Raw genomic sequence first — 24,714 nt, 5'->3', positions numbered from 1 at the left:
GCGTGGGATAATATGTTAAGTTGGTGGGTAGTTAGTTAGTTAGCATTTTCATACAAATTTCGTAGGTAGTTTAGATGTAGGTATGACATAATGATACTGTTAACTTTTCCCACGCAACGCTATCGGGATAACTCTATGTATCAATAACTGGTAAGTAGTTACTTTCATACTATTTTGACACATTTAGGGACTGTTCCACAATGTCTGGTTAGTGGCTACCTGACGGATAAAATACATGCTGTCACTTTCTGTTATTATTTTTTAGACAGTGACAGCATGTATTTTATCCGACAGGTAGCGACTAACCAGACATTGTGGAACAGGGGCTTAAAGTTACAACCTGTCAAAATCGTATGAAAGTAAGTACCAGTCATCTATAGATAGAGTTATAATTGAAAATAAGCAGTAGTTAAGTACGTTCCTACCTTAAATCGGCCAATCTATAATCTGCATCATGCATTTGAGTTAATGTACGATCAAGTTATTTATTTATGACGGAGACAACGTTTCCATTGGGAAATCTAAGCATGGAGGCGCCGCCGGCGCCGTTGCATCGATAGTTACATGATAGTTACTTCATAATTTACCCAAATAAAGTGCAAATTTTTCATTGTGGCAATATACCGTTCAGAAACAGTAATTTCGAGACTTGTCAGTTTTCTACGAATTTTTTCACCTTTGGACTTTATTACATAAAATGTTTACTTAAAATTTTATTGGGATTTATATTTATTATACTTACGAATGTTTTACATTAAACCTACGTAGGTATTTACAAATAAATTTAAAATTTTCTGAACTTACCATAGACAAAAAATGATCTGCCGTTCTGTTTAGAAACGTGATAGATTTTTGTCCATTCTTTTCGATGAATAAAATGTGATTAATGTTGAATTTTTTAATCGGTACCTTATTTATATAACATATACATACACTATTTAAGTTAACTGTTAACTTGGATTATATGCAAAATTTCGTATCTAGTAAATATTAAAATTTTGATGAATATTATTCTATGATGATCCTGTATATTTTTATTTCTAAACGCACTGACAATCAAAATATTGTTTTTCAAAAATTGGCAAATGAATGTTTTCTTTCTAAAATTACTTCGAACTTAAACAAAAATAAATAAATTCGTTTTGTATTTATATAAATGATATGCTGTTTATTAATTATGCATCAATGAGTTAGCTTCGTTGAGAGATTTTATAAATCAGCGGTGTCGATGTTTAGAATTTAATGATTTTGTAAACAAACAAACCTTGAGTTCGCTCAAAAAATGTAAATTATAAAGGAATTTAACCTTGCCAGTGACGAGCAATTAGTGAAATAGCCATGGGTACGTGTACTAATGGGTAAGTGAATATTTGGTAAAATATATTTTACTTACTAAAATTATAGTTGGTTTTGTCAAACATTTTAGTTTTTTGAGTAGGTACCACAACATACCCATTTCATTGCTTATTTAATTTATACTTACACCTGTAAAATAAATAAGTATGTAGAAAACCATCACAACTCAAACTACAACTATGTGTTGTAAGTATGTGTTTTTAACTCAAAAACACATAAATGTTAACCAGTAGGTACTTTAAAATGATTGCCTTAATTTACTAGAAACATGTTGTTCAGTTCCTAAATTGATAAATATACCAAAGCGTAGAAACATAAGCATAGAAATGATTCAGTTCAGATCTCCATTTAGCTTAACCTCTTGCTTGCCCTCAAAGTTTATAATAATAAGTTTATTCAGAAAAAGCATCCGCATCTGTGCCTGAACTAGGCTAGAAACCTGTGTATCAGGAGTCAGCACTGCCCAAAAAACACAGAATTTTTAAAATGGTATTTTTTTTTTGTGAAACCTCTTCTACTACAAAAAATACATATCATGTATATGTATATGTATGTATATCTGTAAAAGTATCTGTAAGTATCATGTATATGTATATGTAAGTATCTACCATTTACTGCCAAAAGTTATAATTATTTTTGTTTTCTATGAAAGTACAGATATAGATAGAGCAATAACCACACATGAAGCCTATTACAGCCTAAAAGAATTTCTTCAAGACCATGTGTGATAGTCACGTTCCTTGTAGCTGTGTTAAAAGTGTATTAATATTTAATTAGGTATATCTTTGGCATGCATGCATCAATGGGGAGTAACGCGTGTGAATTTGCCGCTAGGGGCGCTGGTGTTGACTGAGGTTAAGTGACATTTTACTTTTCATATAATTTGTTTGGCGGGCTTCGTGATAAATTATATTTTCGTTCATTTCCCTGTTGAAAAGTGATGTCTTTTCGCGAAATTATCGCAAATATGGATTATTTATCGATGAATGTGCACGCTTTGAAAGCTGAATTAAGGAAAAGAGGCGCATAAATAAGCGGTCTCAAAGAGCAGCTAATTCAGAGGTTAGTTTGTTTACTGTTTACAAACTTATTTTTTACGAAATGTATGCTTGTTTGCTTTAGGTAACAGCTATGTTTTTGCTTTTTACAGACACCAAGACTATGACCGTAACAGTAACTTGGTTGTTAACGTAGAGGACAGCATCATACAACAAAATGGTTCAGTGTATACTGTTGAGTGGCCTTAAGAAACTTTGTATAGCAGTGTAAACACTAAAAATGAAACTCCAGATCTAGATATTGTCACCAATGAGTAACTACTTTGGAATTTATGTACAGTGTACGTACGTACATACCATCGCTCTTACGGTGAATGAAAACATCGTGATAAAATCTGCATATCTAGATTTTCGAACCCACCAACCTGCAGAGGACCAGTGTGGTAGGAAATGGTCCAAGCTTAGGAGTTGAGTTTAGACCTTAAGGCGATATGGACAAAGGCTCCATTCGAGTGAGCCAGGTGCAGGTACTGACACCCCCACAAATAATAGAATACTTAGTATACTATACTACCATTATTAAGTTTCAACTAACAACTCAACCAGCATTCATTGTGTGGATTACTAATGTGTTATATTTTTTGTATAGCAGTGTGTTTAAACGGAAAGGATAAATAAAAGTTAAATCAGTGTGTGATTCTTTTATTTTTAGTGTATTTATTAAATGCCTAATCCTTATTTACATTATGTTCTTTCTGAAATTGGTTATAATGATTTTCACAAACACGAGATTATCGGATAATAATTATTTCACAAGCCACTGTTTTAGAACAGTTTTATCACTTGGTAACATATGTCCTCCTTTTCTTTCCCAATATAACGGATCTGAACAACATTGCGGCATAGTAACTCGATATGATGATAGTTATTTTATAATTAATAAGCTTATAAGATTCAAGATTTAAAACTTTATTTGGCGCCAATTTGATAAAGTCGCCTTTGATAAATTTGACAGCTATGGTACCTCTTAACCTCAGTCGACAGTGGCGCCAACTGGTGAGCAAAAAAACGGTAGTCCCCATTGAATTTATCACTGTTTCTTAATTTTAATTTAATTTTATTTTTAATTATAAGACTTTGCAAACCATTCCTTTATTTATCATAAACCAAACCAATGTACCTATATTCAGCAAAATAAATGATTTGATTTGATTTGATGAAATTTAAACATTTTAGTCACTGTTTGCTTAATTTTTCTCTTTGTACAATAATACTGTGTTAGTATGAAACTGTCATGCAGTGTCTTAAAAATCACCACCAATCACTTCTAACCATCCTTGGTATTAAAAGTTCTTTTTTTGTGAATTCCGGGATAAAAAGTAGCCTATGTTCTTTCTCAGGGTCTAGAGTGTCTAGACCATATGTATACCAAATTTCATTCAAATCAGTTCAATAGTTTTGGCGTGAAAGAGTAACAGACAGACACAGTTAGTTTCACATTTATAATATTAGTTAGGATTTATATGAAATGATCATTCAAGTAACCTAACTTCTATGTATAAAGTAGCAACTGCGGCAAAACGCGATTTAAAAAAAGATAAAGCCAATTCATCATTGCGTAAGACAATTCATACTTCAAAACATACAAGCTTACAACCCGATACAAGTGCTGATAAGGTAATCTGCCTGTAATATAGCAATGAGTGTAGTGAGCGATTTGATAAAGATTCAGTGTGCGGTCGAGTTGTTGGCATACAGACGTGTTGTTGGTACCTAGCCGAGAAAAAAAGGTTAGTAACTTTAAAACAAAACTTGAGGCAGGGAGAAGAAGTACTTACTTCCTTAATTCTTTTATTCTAATTTTAATTAAAAGTAGGTTTTTCAAAGGAGTTGGCGGCTGAAATTTAATTAAATTAATTTTGATTTCTAGACGAGAGTTATGAAAGCGATCATGCGCATGAGTCGTAGCGTTCATTTTTGTTTGTTTTATTGAGATCATTGAACCGTCCTATTTGTCCTTTAATGCAATTTAAACCTACTGGTTATTTCGAAACATTGATACAGAAATTACTTACGTTTTTGGTATTGAACTATGTAAGTATTTCGATCTCCTACTCCAAAATATTGTAAGTACAAGGATGAGTACCACCATGGTATACCTACTATGATTTTAAAGATATTTCATAATAATCCATTATCTTCTTTATTTTAAATTGCTAAGCTGCAAAAATGTTGTATTGTATGAAGCTCTCTTCCGCTATCCGACTTCGTATCGTATGCTATCGTATCATTTATTATCATGGCTTCTCCCAAGCAGCTTCACCCTTTTCTTCTTCATCCGTTCTGCATAAGGGGATAACCGTAGTTTGTTCACTCAGTATCTTAGGAGTCACTCTAGATTTTGGAGGCGTGCTACGATAACCCCGACTCTATCCCGCTGTATTCAAAGTAGCGTATCCATGATAACTCTCGACCGTTGGCTTTATGTCAAGGTAGAGTAACCCTTCCTGTACCTAATTTCTGAAGTCTGACTTGGACGTCTTTAGAATGATACAATAGTCTACAATGTGTCCGATAAACACAGATAGGTACTTCGATCCGTTAATCTACATGGATTATGGCATTATTTATGTTTATTACTTACTGTGTAAGTATGTCGCTTCTTGTCTACATAGTGTAAGATATTTTATATCTGATAATGATTATGAATACCATAGACCATAGTAGGTATGTGCACACACAGTGCGGAAATAACTGAAATTCAGAAACCTGACAAATAAATTATTAATAATTTAATAATAAATATCCTTCAGCAGCAGCTGTTTCTATGTATTAGGTAAATAACTACTGTAGGTACGTACATAATCGTGACCTAATGGAGCAAAGTAGGTAGCAAATGTATTGTTTTATGATGACGAATTGTTAGTAGAAACGTTAAACTAAGTACCTTAGGTAGGTAGGTATTGCTTGTAGGTAAACAACATATCTAGGACACACTTACCTATTAGTCTTGATAGGTATGTCCGTTGTTACAGTTAAGTAAGTTAATGTGATTGGCAGTTTAGTTATTATTTTAGTCCCAATGATGTCATTCAAATTTATTATTATTATGCGTCCTAATGCAGCAAAAGCTAACGCTTTCAGACTCTAATTCGATTTATACACCGTGTCATCATCATCATCATCAACTAACATAATAACTTTTCACTGCCTAAGGAGAACCACAACACTGTCCTCGGCCTTCCTAATCCAACCACTACTGCCTAAACGCCCATGAAGGTACTACAAAAAAGAACTTCTTATTCAAGAAAATTAACAACCTCTTTCTAACCCACAGAGTAATGAAGCAAGCGATTCTTCTAACGGGTGGAGCGGGCTACGTAGGCTCCCACACCGTAGCGGCCTTACTCGAAGACCCGGTGAAAAGCGAACAATACGACATAGTAGTCATAGACAATCTAGTCAACGCTTACAGAGCGCCCGGGCAGAAGAAGCCAGAACCTCTGAGGATTATAGAGGAGTTGACTGGCAAGAGTGTGATCTTCTATGATGTTAATATAGCAGATGGCGCGAAGTTGCAGGAGGTTTTTGATAAGGTTGGTTGGGTTTAATATTTTTTGGATCGTTTGTTTTATTTGCGATTTGGTAGTGGGATACCTATTGCCATTGCATGTATGTGAGCAGCCCAATATCCACTTATACTACCCGAAATACTAGTTTTGCTTGCCAGTCTTGCCACGAGTAGCCACGACATTTCTTTTTATGAAGTAGGTAGGTACCTACTATAATAAGGTAGCATTTTTTTATCAATTGTCCAAAGTTTTGGGCACATTGGCCTGTAAGATAAAATAGGCAAATGCCACACATATGTCACTGTTTTTACTATCGAAACAAAACATCCCTTTCTGACTGAGATAAGGATGAACAAAAGTCATCCATTTTGAAATATAGTTATAGCTATGGCTTTTCGTGACAGTAAAAACTTTAGCAATCAAATAATTAATTGTGGTCGTGAAATTGCGTTAGTTTCGCTGATATGTTATCAGCAATAACTAAGTAGCAGAGATATTGAGTATTTTAACTTTGGGCTGCCTTTTAAAGACGTTCTATTCTATTCTCTGTGGGGGTGTAAGTACCTGGCTCGCTCGAATGGAACCTTTGTGCATATCCCCTAGGTCTAAATTGCCTTCCAAAGCTTAGACCATTTCCCACCACGCTGGTCCAGTGCGGGTTGGTGGGTTCACATATCTAGATTGATGTGCTAAACCATATCGCCGTTTTTGGAATAAGTACAATGCACTTAGGATACACATCTAGAATCTAGATGTGCAGGTTTCCCCACGATGTTTTCCTTCACCGTAAGAGCGATGGTATACATTGTACTTAAATTCAAAGAACTCATTGGTAGGTACATGTCAGCGCCGGGATTCGAACCCGCATCTCTGGCGTGAGAAGCGGGCGCTTACCGACTGAGCTACCATCGCCCTTTAAAGACGTTTGGGAGCTACACTTCAACTCTTAATTTTTTGGAGTTTATATAAACATTTTGAATAAAACTCTTATCATGCAGACTATTACGTATTTTGTGTTTATGAAGTAATGTACACTCTCGAGCAATGACAAAGTTCCATCACCAAATTAGGGTATCTAACTGTACCGGTAACCTGATTATGCGAAAGCGATCACTCACGCTCACGGAGCACTTCCCGGATTTTTAAATCTCATCCATCCCATCAGGTTACCGGTACAGGTAGATACAGGGAACCCAATTCTCTATGTAAGCAAACCCTTCCTAAACGAAAAAAAAAAATAGCTGTCTGCAATATTGAAGTACTTTTAACAGCGTATCAAAATATTACTTACCAACTAAAAACGTTAATATTTTCATCAAATTCTAAATTAAATGTTTTCCAACATTGGTCACTTCTCTTGAACTTTTTCCTTGCTCGTGAGTATACAATAACCTGTATGTTTCCAGCACAGCGTGCACTGCGTGATCCACTTCGCGGCGTTGAAGGCGGTGGGCGAGTCGGTGGAGAAGCCGCTGGAGTACTACCAGAACAACATCACTGGGACTTGCACGCTGCTTGATGTGAGTATTATCATTTTCATCAGTCTATACTTACTCATCGAAGTAGAAACAAAACCGGCCAAGTGCGAGTCGGGCTCGCGCACAAAGGGTTCCGTAGCAAATAACTTAACCAAAATTACAGTTAAATCAACCTATCTCAAAAACTATAAGAGATACTTTGATCAAACCAAAAATCGTTGAAAGAGTTAATTAGCATGCATCACCTCTATTTTTTTTAGAATTTTATACCCCGTAGTTATAAAAATAGAGGGGGGGGGGACATACTTTTTACGACTTTGAGAGCTGATATCTCAAAAACCGTTCACTTTAAGAAAAATGTTTTTTAGAAAACTTTATATCATTTTAAAAGACCTTTCCATTGATACCCCACACGGGTATGTACATCGAAAAAAAAAATTTCATCCCTCAGTTACATGTATGGGGGGCCCCACCCCCAATTCTTTTTTTTACTATTTAGTGTCATATTTTTGTAGCGGTTCATACAACACATATTCCCATCAAATTTCATCACTGTAGTACTTATAGTTTCCGAGTAAATCGGCTGTGACAGACGGACAGACGGACAGACGGACAGACGGACATGACGAAACTATAAGGGTTCCGTTTTTGCCATTTTGGCTACGGAACCCTAAAAAAGGCGGAAGGAATATCGCTAACTAAAAACAGAGGCACCCTACCCACACACCCTCATGTCGCCGCTTCATTGCGGTGCCTCAGTGTTTTAGTAAGCGAGATTCCTTCCGCCTTTTTTTCTACTTCCATGACTGATGTTTATATTTTGCCTCTGTCCTCAGCGCACTAATGGCGTCTGCCGAACATAAGCATCTCCCTAGCGCAGCACTCTGTCCATGGAATTCCTCTTTCAGCCTTCACCACAGATATAATGTTTGAAATAACGGCAGCGGACAGATTTTACCGCAATGGCGTCAAAAACCAAAATTATAGGGATCGCTCCCTTTTGCAAGATAATACTATCTTACTTATAGCTATTTTATTCACGAATTTTAAAAATCCATGGAACAAAAAATAGTTCCTTTAGTTTTCCGCTCAGTAACCCTTTTTTAACACCAAATACAGTAAGTAGTACAGTAAACTTCTAACCTAACACCCACAGACGATGCGCAAAAACAACGTCTACAACCTGATCTTCAGTTCCTCCTGTACCGTCTACGGAGACCCGGAGCGCCTTCCACTGGACGAGTCTCACGCGACCGGCCGCGGCCTGTCCAGCCCCTATGCACGCACCAAACACTACTGCGAGACTATTTGTGAGGACCTGGCTGTTAGCGATAAGGTGGGAAGAAGATAAAAGACGAAGAAATGGCGGTTATGTTTAATTTTTGAACGAATGATAAAAGAGCGGCGGAATCTGTCAAAACCACGCGACGCTATTGGTCCATTGCGGTCACGCGCTCTTATCATTAGTTGAGAAATAGAAGATGGCCGCCATTTTGCTCTCCGTTCAGATTAAAGCAGTATAAGCAGGAAATTTGAGCAGCTCAACAAACGAGTGCATGGTATGAGAATCTAGTGATATGAGAAGCATTATACTCACATAATGTACGGAGACCCGAGCGCCTTCCCCTAGACGAGTCTCACGCCACCGGCCGCGGCCTGTCCAGCCCCTACGCACGCACCAAGCACTACTGCGAGACTATCTGTGAGGACCTGGCTGTTAGCGATAAGGTGAGAGGAAGAAAAAAGAAGAAAAGAAGCGGTTTTGTTCTATTTTTGAACGAATGATAAAACAGCGGCGGAATATGTCAAAACCGCGCGACGCTATTGGTCCATTGCGGCGACGCGCTCTTTTCATTCGTTCGAAAATGGAAGACAGCCGCCATTTTGTTCTTCTTTTGTTTTTTTGTAGCTCCGTTCAGAATAAAGCAGTAAACGGAAAATTTAGTCAGCTCAACGAATGAGTGCATGGTATGAGAATCTAGTGACATGAGAAGCATAGACAATAGCTAGTGTACGGAGACCCGGAGCGGCTTCCACTGGACGAGTCTCACGCGACCGGCCGCGGCCTGTCCAGCCCCTACGCACGCACCAAGCACTACTGAGAGACTATCTGTGAAGACCTGGCTGTTAGCGATAAGGTGAGAAAAGAAAAAATAAAAACTAAAGGCAGCTGTGTTCCATTTTTGAACGAAAGGAAACACAGAGCGGCTGTATCGGTCAAAACCGCGCGCTATTCGTCTATTGCAGTGACGCGCTGTTTTCATTCGTTCAAAAATGGAGGAAAGCCGCCATTTTGTTCTTCTTTAATAAATTACCGCTCCGTTCAGAATAAAGCAGTACCTAAGCGGAAAATTTAGACAGCTCGACGAATGAGTGCATGGTATTAGAATCTAGTGACATGAGGAGCATAACTAGTGTATGGAGACCCGGAGCGCCTTCCACTAGACGAGTCGCACGCGACCGGCCGCGGCCTGTCCAGCCCCTACGCACGCACCAAGCACTACTGCGAGACCATTTGTGAGGACCTCGCTGTTAGCGATAAGGTGAGAGGAAGAAAAACAAAAAGCGGTTTTGTTCCAATTTTGAACGAATGGAAACACAGCGGCAGTAAACGCGCTCTTTTTATTCGTTCAGAAATGAAAGATGGCCGCCATTTTGTTCTTATTTAATAAATTACAGCTCTGATCAGATTTGAAGATGTTATCATAGCAGGTGAGTGCCTATTATGACAATTTCGAATTTTGTGACATCAGAAGCATAGCTAGTGTATGGAGACCCGGAACGCCTGTCACTGGACAAGGTTTAGGAATTAGTATTTTTTCAAAACGTTAAGAATTTTAGTTAATTAATTTTATTCTGTGTTATAATTTCAGAAGTGGAGTGTAATATCGCTGCGCTACTTCAACCCGGTGGGCGCGCACGAGAGCGGCCGCATCGGCGAGGACCCCGCCGGGATCCCCAACAACCTCATGCCGTATATTGCCCAGGTAAGTTGTTATTAACTAGCTGTCCCCGCGATCTTCGCTTCGCCTTAAAAAGTTTTCCCATGGGAATTCCGGAATGAAAAGTAGCTTATGTGTTAATCCAGGGTGTCAGCTAACTCCATATACCAAATTTCATTAAAATCGGATTAACCGTTTTGACGTGAAGAAGTAGCAAACGTACACACACACACACATATACTCACAAACTGTCACCTTTATAATATTAGTTAGTAGGATTAATAACTTTGAAATTATGAAATGAATACCAGTTTTTTATTGGTTATGTTTTTTAATTTGATGTTTTCTAAACCAAATTTATTTACTTTGGTATCACCTCTACCTTTACAAATAAAACTCCTCTGAGATAGCATTGTCACTCAGGGTCGGGTGTCTTTGCCCCACACTGGACGACTATACTTTATCCCTGGATTAAACTTTGTAAAATAATTAAGTATAGCATGAGCCCTGTGCTGTGTCGTTTGACAGATCCTTATGCCAGGTAAATAAAGTATGATTGGAAAAAAATGTCTATGATCTAATACAAAAATTATATCCAGCTGTAACAGTTACAAGACCTACATATACTTTAATCAACACAACTTCCCCTCGCCAGGTAGCAGTAGGCCGTCTCCCCTCCCTCAATGTCTTCGGCGGCGACTACCCCACGCCGGACGGGTCCGGAGTACGAGACTACATCCACGTGGCGGACCTGGCCGCGGGGCACGCGCGCGCGCTGGCGCTGCTGCCGCGCCCCGGCTTCACCGCGGTTAATTTAGGTATGATATACAGGGTGTTAAGTGGTATAGAAGCGTAAAGAGTGTATCCTGACATGTACCAATGAGTTCTTTGAATTTAAGTACCTACAATGTATACCATCACTCTTACGGTGAAGGTAAACATCGTGAGGAAACCTGCATATCTAGATTTAGCACATCCAGTGGACCAGCGTGGTGGGAAATGGCCCAAGCTTAGGAAAGCAGTTTAGGCCTTGGGGATATGCATAACGGTTCCATTCAAGAGAGCCAAGTACAGGTACTTACATCCCCACAGAGAATAGAATAGAATATTGGGTCTTGGAAACGTTGTATAGTGGATGGATCAAGTGCTCGTGCCACCTTTGTTCTGTAACTCTGCCGAAACACCGATTATCGATGTGGCAGACACGTGGGTAATTTGACAGGAGCTGTCTAATCTAACAACAGTATTACCAATCGTAAGTAGTTATTGCAAGGTATTAGAGCTCCAGAGAAAACTTTGAAGGATATCAGAAATATTTGCCTATAGACCTACTGCTGAGATGTGCACATTAAAAGAAAATACAAGGTGGATTTTATAGATTGGCAAGTTGCTTGGCGACCCTCCTTGCGGGGTGAAAGACGCGGAGGGGACGAGGTACCCAAGACGACAGCGGGTAGCGGGAGGGGTAGAGTTGAAGGGCAACGCGTGCACTGCATGTCATTGTTACGGCAGTCTCGGCCGCGCAGCCGAGGCGGCCACATGTCTTAATAGTCTGTCATAATTTGAGTGCGACCCACATGAGATCATTGATCCTGAGACCATTAGTCTTAGGATGAGTGTTGAAGCCTTTTTAATATTATCATTATATTATTATTAGGTATCTATAATTCGTCAACAAAATAACGTTAAAAACAACAAATCGTATAATGTCTCAATATAGGGGCTTCTTGTAGAACAGCGTACCGGATCAGTCATGCTACGCGGCTAAAGGTTGGTACTGCGCAGTCAGATACGAAAAAGTAAACAACAAAGACGAAGAGTCCATATGACAGTGCGTCAGTTGTCAGTTCTTGTAACTAGGAAAGCAACCAAAATTTATGTGATTTAATGAAAGTAATTAATGAGCAAAACACAGAGAAAAATTACAAAATTGATGAAATTTTGAAAGAAAATGGTCATATCGTGCTTCGCCTACCCCCATACCACCCGGAATTAAATCCTATTGAACTTGTGTGGCGGTACGTGAAAGGCAAGCTCGCAAGAACGTCGATTGACTCTAACTTAGATAAAGAGATAAAAGACTTAGAGTTGCTTTTCTCTAATTATTCGCCTGAAAAGTGGAGAAATTGTGACGACCATGTCATAAAAAATTAAGACGAATATTATAAATCTGATAGAGTATTTGACGATGTATTGGACAGGTATGTTATTGTTTATTTATAATTTAATGTAAATTAAACACAAAATATTATAGGTGTACACTGAACTAATATGACTGGCGTACTCTAGTACATTATACTTCAAAGTAGGTATAATGTTTTTTGGTTTTTGTCTTAGATTTATAATTGAAGTTAATGAAAACGATGATGAAGATGAGGATGACGACGACGATGAACAAGTTCAAACAGAGAGTGAACATGAAAGTGACATGGAAATTGATTTATAAAATAAAACACTTTTACATAAATAAATTCAAATTGGTAGATATTCTGAAGGTAAACATCCAAATCGATCCATTATCGATTATGGGTGCTTTTGAATTTAAATAATGCATAAACTGCCAAAAAACGGTATTTGTATTAATTATTTGGTAAACAAGCAACAAACTAGGCCAATCAGCTGTTCATAAACTGACAGCTGTCCAGTGTTGCCAGAAATAAAATTGAAATAAAGCTCCCACTACATCGGCGAATGATAAAAACGCTATGTTACGTTCCAATCCACGAATACTACCTATATAATACAAAAAAAATATTGAGTGTGACTTATTCTGAGAATTAAATACAATATGGATAACGTAACAATAAGAAATAAAATACAAAAGTCCAATTCTGATCCTGATATGAATTCTACTATGCACAATGACACATTATGGAACTCAACAATGTTTGACTCGAGCGCACATAGCTTGCCAACAGCCATGATGGATACATCTCAATTAAATGAGCTACAAGAGCAAATGAAAATATTAAAACATAGCCTAGATAGCGCAAATTTGGAAATAGAAAAATTACTATTAGAAAATCATGGTATGAAAAGTCTACTTGAAGAAAAAAATAGAGAAATTGAGGTATTGAAAAAAATTGTCACGATAAATCCAGGGACACCAGCAAAGATACACACTCCAAAAAATTATAACAAAGTAAAATTGAAAACACTACCACATTCTACACCCCGGCGAAGTAGACGGCGGCGACACCTATTGGACGCCTCCAGAGACACACCGATACAGCGTTGCCTACCTAACCAGAGTACATCAATGTCTATAAATGTACATCAAGAAGACGATATGACTACAAGCAAACCAGAACGAACTATGATACCACAGACTTCTCAAGCGATAATGGGCTGCTCGAAACCTACAAATGATAGCGAAATACATACAAAAAAATCAAGAACAGAATCGAATAGCGAACATACTACAATGAACAGTCCAGCGGAAACAAAGCCTAAACGCAAGGTCATAATCCTAGCTGACCAACAGGGTAGACATACACAAGGGATACTACAAAAGCTTCTAGGCCAAGATTTTCTTGTGACTTGCTCACTAAAGCCACAAGCAAAGATAATTGACGTTGTCAATGCTGAAATAGAAGAAATCGCGAAGCTATCTAAAAATGATTTCGTAATATTAATATGTGGGGCAAATGACATAAACCCAAATGAATTTCTTTTTGAACTTAGGACTTGGCTACGTAAGGTTCAGAATACTAATGTTATAATTCCGAAAGTGGCATATAGCCGACATTTAAATGAAGACAAGCTAAATTACGAAGTCAAATTTGTCTTGAATGAATTTCTTAATTCAACGTTTGTGGATGTAAAATTTAGGAACAATACTCAAAGAAGTCCTCTCTTCTTATGTCGATCGATTCTTCGTGATTTATTAAGAATTAACTATAGAATTAAATATGATGAATATGTCGGGGAAGCAAAACAGATCCATGATTGTAGTAAGAGCGAGGACAAGTTTACTCAAACAGATTTTACTTGTAATACTGTTCAGACAGAAATGAATGACAATAATAATGTATCTAATGTTTCTCTCAATGATGTAGCAAATGAAAATTGTATTCGGAAAGACTTTTTTCGTGAATAAGCATGTAAATATCTTTCATCAAAATATTGACGGACTTATTAGTAAAGCAGACTTGTTAACTGTAAATTTAGAGAAGCTAAGTAATAAAGGAACTGTAATTGACATAATAGGAATCACGGAACATAATATGATAGAATCTGATATTTACTCTTTAAATGTAATAAATTACGAATTGGCAACATATTCTGTTAGGAATACACGAAGTGGAGGAGCTGCTATTCTTGTCAGAAATGGTCATAAGTTCAAGGTTATTGATTTAGACGAATGTAATGTTATAAATGCAATAGAATGTTGTGGCATTACCCTCCCTGAACACAACATAAATATAATTTGTGTATACAGAAAAGCAAAATATGACATTAAGACTTATGACATTTTCTTTAAAAATTTAGACAAACTACTAAGGAAACTCTGCTACGGCAAAAGGCAAACTATTATATGTGGAGATTTTAACATAGACCGACTAAAAAGTAATAGATTTTCAAATGACTTTGAAGATCTTTTAATGAGCTACAACTTAAAACTAACTTTCAATACTCCCACACGTATTAGCAGCGGTACTTGCTTGGACAACTTCGCACACAATATTAGGGGATGCAAGAGTGAAGTTGTAGAACTGGCACTCTCGGATCATACTGGACAGATACTGAGGTGCCCTGTCAGAAACTACTCTGTCCTTAATTATTGGTATTCTCAAAAACAAGATTACAATATTGATAACCTGAATAAGTTTAAGGAACACTTATCAAGGCTCAGTTTTAGTGAGATATACAGTAGCAATGACGTCAATGCTGCATTCAATGAGTTTTATGACTTATTTAAAATGTTGTATGATTTGTGTTTTCCGACTATAAGAGTAAAAATATCGAGCCATAGGCGACCACAATGGATCTCAAAGGGCATAAAACTATGCACTAAAAGAAAGAGACAGCTACTATGGCAATATAGACAGTCACCCAGTCAAGAAAACAAACAAATATTTAAAAACTACACTAAAAGACTTAAAAAAATTATTACTATGACTAAAAAATCACAAAATGATTACAATATAAAAACATCAACAAACAAATCTAAAGCTACATGGAAAATAATAAATGATAACACAAAAAATAATAATAATAATAACCATAAAAATTACATTGAACAAATTAAAATTGACGAACACCTTATTACTGATCCACAAGAGATTGCACAAGCCTTCAATGATTTTTACATTGATCAGGTAAATCAACAATGTACTAAGAAAACTAATCAAATTAACCCAGTAGGAATCACTTTTAATCCTAATTCTTTGTTCTTGAATCCTACCACCCCTTATGAAGTGTATTTAATAATAAAGAACTTAAAAAATACTAATAGCACTGGTCATGACAAAATTTGCACGAAGGTATTAAAATATGTAGCAGAAGTCATATCGCCTGTTCTAAGCTACCTTATAAACCTTTCTATCGAGAAGGGGATATTCCCAGAAAAGCTTAAAATTTCTATTATTAAGCCAGTATTTAAGAAGAGTGATCGGAAAAACATGAATTTCTATAGACCAGTTGCGTTAATACCTATACTCTCAAAAGTTTTTGAAAAAGTAATTTATAGGAACCTAAACCAATACTTTGAGAAAAAGAATTTATTTACTGAAGAACAGAAGGGCTTTAGACAAAATATGACAATTGACCTAGCTATATATGATTTTCTGGTAAAAGTAGTAACGAATTTAGATAAGAAAATCCCAGTGCGGCCATGTATATGGATATGACCAAAGCATTCGACTTTGTTGACCACAATATACTAATGAAAAAGCTTTATATGTATGGCATCCGAGGTAATGCACATGAACTCATTAAAAGCTATCTAAACAACAGACAACAACTAACGCAGGTCTCAAAAATATGTCATAAAACTAAAACAGAAATTCATTATTCTTCACAACCTAGAACAGTGCAATATGGTGTACCGCAAGGTAGTGTATTAGGGCCATTACTGTTCCTCATTTATATAAATGATCTGCCTAAATCAGTGTCACATCCTATGGTCCTATTTGCGGATGACAGCACCTTGATTGCTGAATGTCAAAACCCAAACAACTATGAAACTGAAATAAATAACTCTCTACGAACTATCATCGATTGGCTTGAACATAATAATCTTGTTATCAATCTTAGTAAAACACATATTATGACATTTACCAACAATTACAATAAAATACATAAGAAACTTGACATTCAATATAATAATGAAAAAATTAACGAAGTAAATGAAACAAAATTCTTAGGACTAAACATTGACGCTCATTTAACATGGAAGCCACAGATAGAACAAATTTGCAAAAAAGTTAGTCAGTTTTCCTATGCTCTATACATGCTTGCTAAAATAGCCAGTCTATCTGCCCTATTAGCAGTATATCATGCATTTGTGGCCTCTACACTAAGATATGGCATAATATTCTGGGGAAACTCGACTCACAAAGAGATGGCATTTAAAGCGCAGAAACGTTGCATAAGGGCAATATGTAAACTAAAGCAAACAGACAGCTGTGTGCCACACTTTAAAAAATATAATGTGTTGACCCTACCATCACTTTATATCTTTGAAACTGCCGTATTCGTTAGGTCTAATTTAAACCTGTTCAATAGACTTAAAAGTAAAAGAGACACTAAACTGTGTGCTCCGGTCCGCTCAACCACCCTGTTTAGCAAGAGCATATTTGGTATGGCTCCGAAAATATATAATAAGCTACCTAAATGCATTAGAAATATAGATAATACACATTTGTACAAACTAACATTAAGGAAATTACTAATAGGCAAATGCTACTATAGTTTGCAAGAGTTCCTAGACGACAATTTTGACTAGAAATAATATAATATATAATTAATAATATTTGATGATCTTAATTTTATACTGATAGTGACATAATTGTAATTAGATAATAATATTTGCATGCCTGCATGGTAGAATATAGTGATTTATTTTTAATTTATTGACATTTTAATGTAACATCTTATGTAACACCTATATTCATGCAAATAAACAATACTTTACTTTACTTTAAATTTTAATGCTGTCAAACTATAAATTTTAAGCTAAATATGACATTTACGGTAACACTCATAGAATAAAATTTTACTTACGTCAGAAATAGTTACAAGCTATCGCGAGATTAATCCGGGCACACTTTTCTACGTGTGTAGCATGTCGTGCTACCTCGCCCCCGCCACTTCTTTCACCCCGCAAGGAGGGTCGCCAAGTAACTTGCCACATTATAGATTCCATGTCCTTCCGGATTTCCGACAATCCCCTAGTGTCCTGTTAACTCAATATCCTGGATATATTCTTACCACGCAATTTTCTGTCTCCTCAGGAACCGGCAACGGCTACTCAGTCCTGCAAATGATAGCGGCCTTCGAGAAAGCGAGCGGTCGCAAAATCCCATACAAAATCGTCGGCCGTCGCGCCGGCGACATCGCTGCCAACTATGCAGACGTCTCACTCTCGCATAAGCTACTCGGCTGGAGTGCGAAGAAGACGCTAGATGACATGTGCGCAGACACTTGGAGGTGGCAAAGCAATAACCCTAATGGGTTCAAGAAGTCTAGCTAGTTTATGGTCGACGGTTGAAGTTGAATATGGAAGCTTTTGTCTTGTTGCGTAGTTGATAGCTTGCAATTTACATCTTAGATGGCATTGTTATATGTAGAAAGAAAGGTTAAAGGGATAATGAGCTTGAAAATGTTGTTTTTGTTTAAATATAAGGTTTAGCCGAGTTGGCCCTTATTTGCGACTAAAACCTGGGACGACGTAGGTACTACTCGCAAAAACAAACTCATAAAATTATGTTATATGTTATGTTCTTTGATTGCGTCATTCGACAAAGACAAAAGCCTAGAAAGATGGTGGTTTCTTTTCGTATGCCATCGTTAATTTTTTTGAACCAGTTAAACATCTATCTTGTTCTTTTCACATTCGTAGAAAAATATTTATTTACACTTTCTATACTTAAGATTTTAAGTTTTACTACTTGACCAAAATAACTATGTTTTCATCATTAAGTGTTCCTATTTTGTTGCCATGTAATTTATTGACTACTTTTATGTAATAGCTACATAGATATGTAGTAGGTATATTTTAATAAATATTTAAGTTAATATTTTTTACCAAAGCAATATAATATGTTAAAACGACAATACCAAAGGATTATGCCAGTGCTAGCGGAATAAGAAAGCCATATTCGAAATATGTAACTTATTTTATTTATTAATATTATGTTTTAGATTTATATTGACGTAAACATTTTAGTTGCATTTTTTGCGCTGTCTTCTGTTTCATTCCAAATATGATATAAATATGCATTTATTGATAGTATCGATTCCAAAGTTTCTTGTTTTTAAATCCTCGTAGAGGTGCTAAATTTATTATCTAATTTAAGAAATATATTTACATTTATGTTTAATTTAAATAAAATTATACTTACACATGTTATTTTTGACGTGTAATAAACGTGCTATATTTTCTTTGTTATAAGTGTTTCTCTGAGATATTCATTTGCCAAAACATTTAAAAGAAGTAATTTATGAAGCAGTTTACATACACCCATCCTGACGTCCCTCAGCCGGGAGCAGGGACCAAGGGAGACAAGATTTCTCCATCTGAAGGGCTAGCACGGGTCGCAATTAAGACGTGACAAAAGTTATCTGTCGCGCTCGCTCTTTTTTTACATTTTTATTGCCAGAATATTTCTTCCATAATAATTCCTGATGTTCATGTAAATTTATACGCATACAAGCGCCCACTAGTTTTGTTTGAGGAAACCTAAACCCTCAATAGTGACAATGCCACCTGTGTGGTCAGGTTCATTTGGCCCAGACTGTACTATTCCTATAATTTTCTTCTTTCAAGGTATTGAAATAAAACAAAAACATATAAAAGTAATTATTCTTCTGTATTATCTAAAAATTACAAACTTTCATAATTTCAATCATTACGTACTAAGTTCATGGTGTGTCAGCACATGTCACTGTGTTCTAGAATATCAGATTTACAATATACAACATTATCTAGGGTTCAAGTCAAAGCAAAAGGAGAACAAAATGGCAGTAGAGGCTCTAAACAAATAGAAGCCGAACGATAACAAAAATATAAATAAAATTACTTTCTGGAATTTTGTACACACAAGTAGTTATGTATGTTTTTCTATACTTGTGGAGAGAAAATATAAAAAGTGACATACTGAAATACGCTGATTATCAGTTAAATTTAAGAAAAAACATTGGAGAATAAGAAATCTCCGAGGTACCCACATACTAAACTACACAGGGTGCGTTTAAAACAGTTATTACAAAAGATATTGATGAAACTTGTGAACACCCTGAATCACATGATTGTTTCTACGTAATAAGGAAAGAGATTGCACCTATTATTATAGTTTTAAAAATAAAAGAATACTGGTGCCGATTCTGAAGCCACAAAATTAAAATTTTGCACTGACAAAATCTAAAATTCTTTGTTATAAACCGACATTGGTTTGTTTTTGTAAGCCGTTTTTAACAACATGCGGGTTTGATCACGCACGCGGGATTGCCCCGCACGCGTTCATACAAGAATTCATTGTAACGCGTGGAATATGCACGCGAGACGCGGGAAAATAGCGTGCCCTCCCGCGTGCGTGATGAAATCAGCATGCTGTGTTACAGCCAAAATCTCGATTTCCAGGAGCAAAATTTACAGTTTCACACTGCTTTTTAATATTTATGCCTTCAGATTCGCTACCATTGTTCACTTAAAAATATCTTTCAAAGTCATACATTCACAACGGAGAAATAAGTCTTAAAAGTAATAATATCTTGGGATATTTTGTACTACATAAGTAATGCAAAAGTGGTTTGAGATTAAAGATTCAAATATGAATTATGCCACTATAAAAAAATATATAACTTTATAAGACAAGGTCTTACGGAGTGTTATAAGTTTTGGCAGAACAAACAAATGTAAACACTAGTTTATAAAAGTGAAGATATCTAAAAATAACATAAGAGTTAGCAACATTAACTAAAATCCTTCATTTTAATTGGTCAATTGTTAAAGCAGCTATTTCTCACTCGTGACCTTAGTCACCTGACGTGGCTCACTATAGTAAACTATAACCATTACATGTTCATCTGTCATTTAATTATATTCACTAAAATATAAGGCAACCGTTGGTGGAAATATCTACATGAAGAGTTTCTATAGGTTAACTGTTTAACTCAGGGGTTCCTTAGGGACTGGTCAGTTAATTTATTTTAAAGCAAAGAGTACTAGTAAATTGTAATCATAGGATTGATATATCCCCTTAACCTAAGGAACCTTCTAAGTTAAGCATCTAGACTATAATTACATTGGCTTTACAACTGTCACAAAAATGTTACAAAATTTACAGATTCTATCAGTTATTCGATATGTTAGCATAGTATAACATAAATAAGGGAAAATAATAACAAAAGGGAAACAAAATCTGCGGCGCATTTGCAACCTTACAGTGAAATGCATAATAGCTACATTGCAATGCAGCAGACTGTTCAACAGGGGTTAGTGTTATAACTATAGCGTGCTTTGGTGTTAGGTAACTTGAGAATCTGTTAGTAAGAGAGACTGAAGCCAACTATGCTATCATATCACGGGGAAAGAATGGGAAAGTTAGTTTAATTATTAACAAAGATGGCAAGCCGCCTTAGTCAATTTCGCATTGCTTGAATTTTAACGACCATAAAGGGAAATTCATATATTTTGCATGAGTGCTATCATATTTTTATGAAATTTGATATTAATTTTGAGCGATGCAGCAACATAACTTATGTCGATGTTAGAACGATGTGTGTTGAAAAGCAATGAAGTAAGTCTTATCATAAATTGTGTATGTGTAACATTGGTTTGTGTTATTTCAAGTTAATATACAAAAAAATCTGTACAGTATTAGAGATTATTCAGTTAATAATAAAAATACATCATTATTTTTTGATGACCATTTTAAAAATTATGCTCAGATGTTAGCTAGCTACAGGCTAGTATAATATCCTTTCCAGGTCAATTATGAGGAAAAAACATAAAATTTAAGTGAAATTATGCTTAGATCTACTAATGAGAACATACTGCCAAAGTAAAAAAACAAAAAGTGTGATAAAATGTGTGCTTGGGACTATATTCGAAAAATGTTCATGGTTTGTAAATCACTCAACATTTATAAATCGTAACTAAGCTGGAAATTGCAGTTTTTAATAGTTATTTCATGTCATTTAACAAACCATATGGAATGTCCCCAAACATAATATTATGTGTGGCCTGGGAAGAAAGTGTACAGAGTTATTCTATCTGTTTCTAGTTGAAATTTGTCATTATAAATGTGTACTGAATCCAACCCCAGACCATACAAATACTTAATTATATTACCTTCAGTAAAACTTATAGGCAGGGCCATAGATATTTGTGAGCCTTTTATGTAACTAACAATTTTAACATCAATCAAGATTCATAATTTTATCGAAAATAATGTACAGATTGCTATGACTTATGTTGTGTTTGTTTAGTCTTGCTAAATAAGGATTTTTATGAAGTACTCTGAGATTTTTATAAAGTCAAAAGTATTTCTTTAATCAGATACCAGATATTTATTTATTTATTTACTACATAAGCAAAGGTTAACTGGTAGAAAATGCTGCTAGCATTAAGTTCGCCTTTGTAACAATTTATTTTGTTCAATAAAGAGTTTAATAATAATAAGCACAATACATGCAACCTATAGTTTTACGCCTTCAGGCTGTGTCAACAGTATGTGCTAAGACATTAGATGTTAAAATTGTTCAATAGGCCAAAGGTTTTACTGAAGGCAATATACACAATATACTAACAGTGTTATCTACTTGGTGCGGGGGGAGGCACTGGCGGTTAGCCCTCGCGCTTGATGCTGGGCATTTGTGGGGGAGGCTCGGCTAGACCTTTCACCTGAAGATAGAAAGTGGATATTATTTTAAACAATTTTTGAAGCTTCAGAGATCTTGCATGTTGTTGATGACAAATACTAGACTAGATGACTAGGGTTCTTTATCGTGGTTAAAGGATTAGCCAGTCAGAGAAATGTTTAGACCCTGACCTTTCAGGGTGCACAGGACTCTACATACATATTTTTTTTACTACATACAGATAATACAGAATGTAGCTAAAATTATATTTCTTGCCTGTATTTTATTGTAGGACTCATTCTGAACCTCTTTTATTCCATAATTAACTGGAGTTTGTGAAAATATTTACCTTGAGTCGAGCAGCAGTCTTGAGGAATGCGGGCAGTTGTTCCTGAGACACATTGACCTCCCCCGCATACATGAACTCCAGTATCGCTTGAAGGTGCAGGTACGACACATCCTTTAGGATTATTATTGGGTGCTTTGAGGGGTTTTCCTGAAATGATTATGCAGTTTTAGGGACTAACAATATTTCATACGAAAAATATAAAATATGACTGTAACTTGTAATTGTTTTAACTGTTGATCAATGATGGTATTTGTAACTGGATAGTGCCAGGTAGTAACTGGGCTACATATTAACCATACATAATGGTTCTGGGGGTCTTGTAAAATAGGCTACAGTGAGGAGGCACACTATAGAAAAAAGCAAGGCATTTAACCATGGTGACTAATCCAAATCTAACTCTTGTGTTTAACACCAACACCAATGAAAAGAACTTCATCCACAGAGCTAAGATATCTATCACTCACCAGCTACATCAAAGATAGTGTCTGATCAAGTCTTACCTCTAATAAACTTTTGAAGTATGGACTACACGCGGACAGGACCATTTTGTGTGCTTTACATGTTTGTCCTTCACAGGCTAAGGTGACCTGAAATATTCAAATAACAGTAACAATAACATAAACAGTATAATTTATACCTCAGAGTTTGGGTGTCACTTTAATAGAATAAAGAATATTCAAACAGGCTTCATTGTATTAAGTCTTAACCCATAATACTGAATGGTGTTATAACAGATAGGTTTTTGCATTTATCTGGTGATCTCTTAAATCAAATTTTAAAGTAGGTAGGTAGTAGCACAGGTTACAATTACTAGAGTTTAGAGATGTCAAGGTTATATTAAATACAATACACTCTGCAGGGGGTCAGTTAGGTTATATAGAAACTTCATGTTTTGAATGATGGCTCTGGTATGCTTACATCTGTGAAACTTTTCTCATCCCGCAAATGCCTGAAGGAGGTGACCATATTCGTTTGGAAGTCATTCCATTTCAGGAAAAATTGTTGGTCGCCCATTTTGGTAATAGTTTCTAATCGCCGGATCTGAAATAATATTTCAAATTTATGAATAAATTAGATTTTCTAATGAAGTTAGAAGGGGAAGTTTGATTTCATGACTAGCTGCGCTTTGTACAAGCAAATTTGAAAATGTTAAGGCCGTCGAATAGAAGAAATAGTGCAGTTTCTACGTCACTATGTGAAATGCATGAAAAACCTTCAAATAGTTTAACATTATAAAGCATATTTAAAACAAAAGAAAATCTTGATTCTTACCTGTTTCAATTAAATTGTTAATTTCAAGGACTTCACGTATTATTTCGAAACTCTCACCAATAGTTTAGCAATTGAAAAACACAAAATAAAGACGGACGCCGTCTCGCATACATTAAAAAAATATTGAATGAAATAAAGCGTACCAAAAGTGAAGTAAGGGCCATTCATTCAGTATTCTATGTGTCGTGAATTCACAGATACATTTTTTATTGTGTTTCCTGAGGTCTATGGTTTCCAGATAATTGTTACCCTGCCATCTAGTGTCGAGTAGCAATATTAGGATTCCCACCAGTGAAAGATGGCGCCTTTGAAATACGGGTGTATTTAATTTTGTCGTAACTGGTAAATTGAAACTTAGAGATACAGAGGTACTTTATGTTCCTTGACCGAACACGAAACCAGTAGTATCAATACCAATAATAATTGTGTATGGTGTACGAATGGGTCGCCGCCGCGCCGCAACGTAATGTAAGTGTTTCATTACTACTACTACTTTAACTACCGACTACTACTTTAACTTATGCATCGTGAAACACAAATAAAAATAGTTTTTTTATTGTGTCCAATTTCTAGAGTTTCTAACTTTATAGGAAGAGAACTGAATAAAATAAGGGATGAAACAAATAAGGCAAGATTCTCAAGATTGTTAAAAAAACATGTGTTAAGTAAAATCTAGATACCTATTGTCTGATGTTTAAACAAGTATCAAGTTAAATTTAT

At 35.8% G+C, this 24,714-nt stretch overlaps 2 protein-coding genes across 3 annotated transcripts; one reads left to right on the top strand and one right to left on the bottom strand.

Moving 5' to 3' along the window:
• The first annotated feature begins 1,088 nt into the window (after nt 1-1,088).
• LOC105388645 (UDP-glucose 4-epimerase) lies at nt 1,089-18,142 on the top strand. Of its 2 annotated transcripts, none has more exons than XM_048628167.1 (7): nt 1,089-1,358; nt 5,692-5,950; nt 7,333-7,446; nt 8,561-8,740; nt 10,278-10,391; nt 11,002-11,164; nt 17,804-18,142. In XM_048628167.1, the coding sequence occupies exons 1-7, from the start codon at nt 1,339-1,341 to the stop codon at nt 18,040-18,042; spliced, it is 1,089 nt and encodes a 362-aa protein (XP_048484124.1). In that variant the 5' UTR covers nt 1,089-1,338; the 3' UTR covers nt 18,043-18,142. The 2 variants fall into 2 exon arrangements, with proteins under 2 accessions (XP_048484124.1, XP_048484125.1); XM_048628168.1 differs by lacking the exon at nt 1,089-1,358 and adding an exon at nt 4,053-4,144.
• A 1,220-nt stretch (nt 18,143-19,362) lies between these two features.
• LOC105388646 (longitudinals lacking protein-like) lies at nt 19,363-24,144 on the bottom strand. Its single transcript, XM_011559590.3, has 5 exons — nt 23,995-24,144; nt 23,641-23,763; nt 23,223-23,309; nt 22,723-22,869; nt 19,363-22,416 (listed from the first exon to the last, which is right to left on the bottom strand). Exons 2-5 carry the CDS (start codon nt 23,734-23,736, stop codon nt 22,360-22,362), a joined length of 387 nt encoding a protein of 128 aa, XP_011557892.1. The 5' UTR covers nt 23,737-23,763; nt 23,995-24,144; the 3' UTR covers nt 19,363-22,359.
• Nucleotides 24,145-24,714: the final 570 nt, after the last annotated feature.

This window comes from Plutella xylostella, chromosome 20 (genome assembly GCF_932276165.1).
Source record: "Plutella xylostella chromosome 20, ilPluXylo3.1, whole genome shotgun sequence".
Lineage (NCBI taxonomy): Eukaryota > Metazoa > Arthropoda > Insecta > Lepidoptera > Plutellidae > Plutella > Plutella xylostella.
The sequence above is the reverse complement of the archived record's forward strand: the minus strand, read 5'-3'. Positions and strand labels throughout refer to the sequence as shown.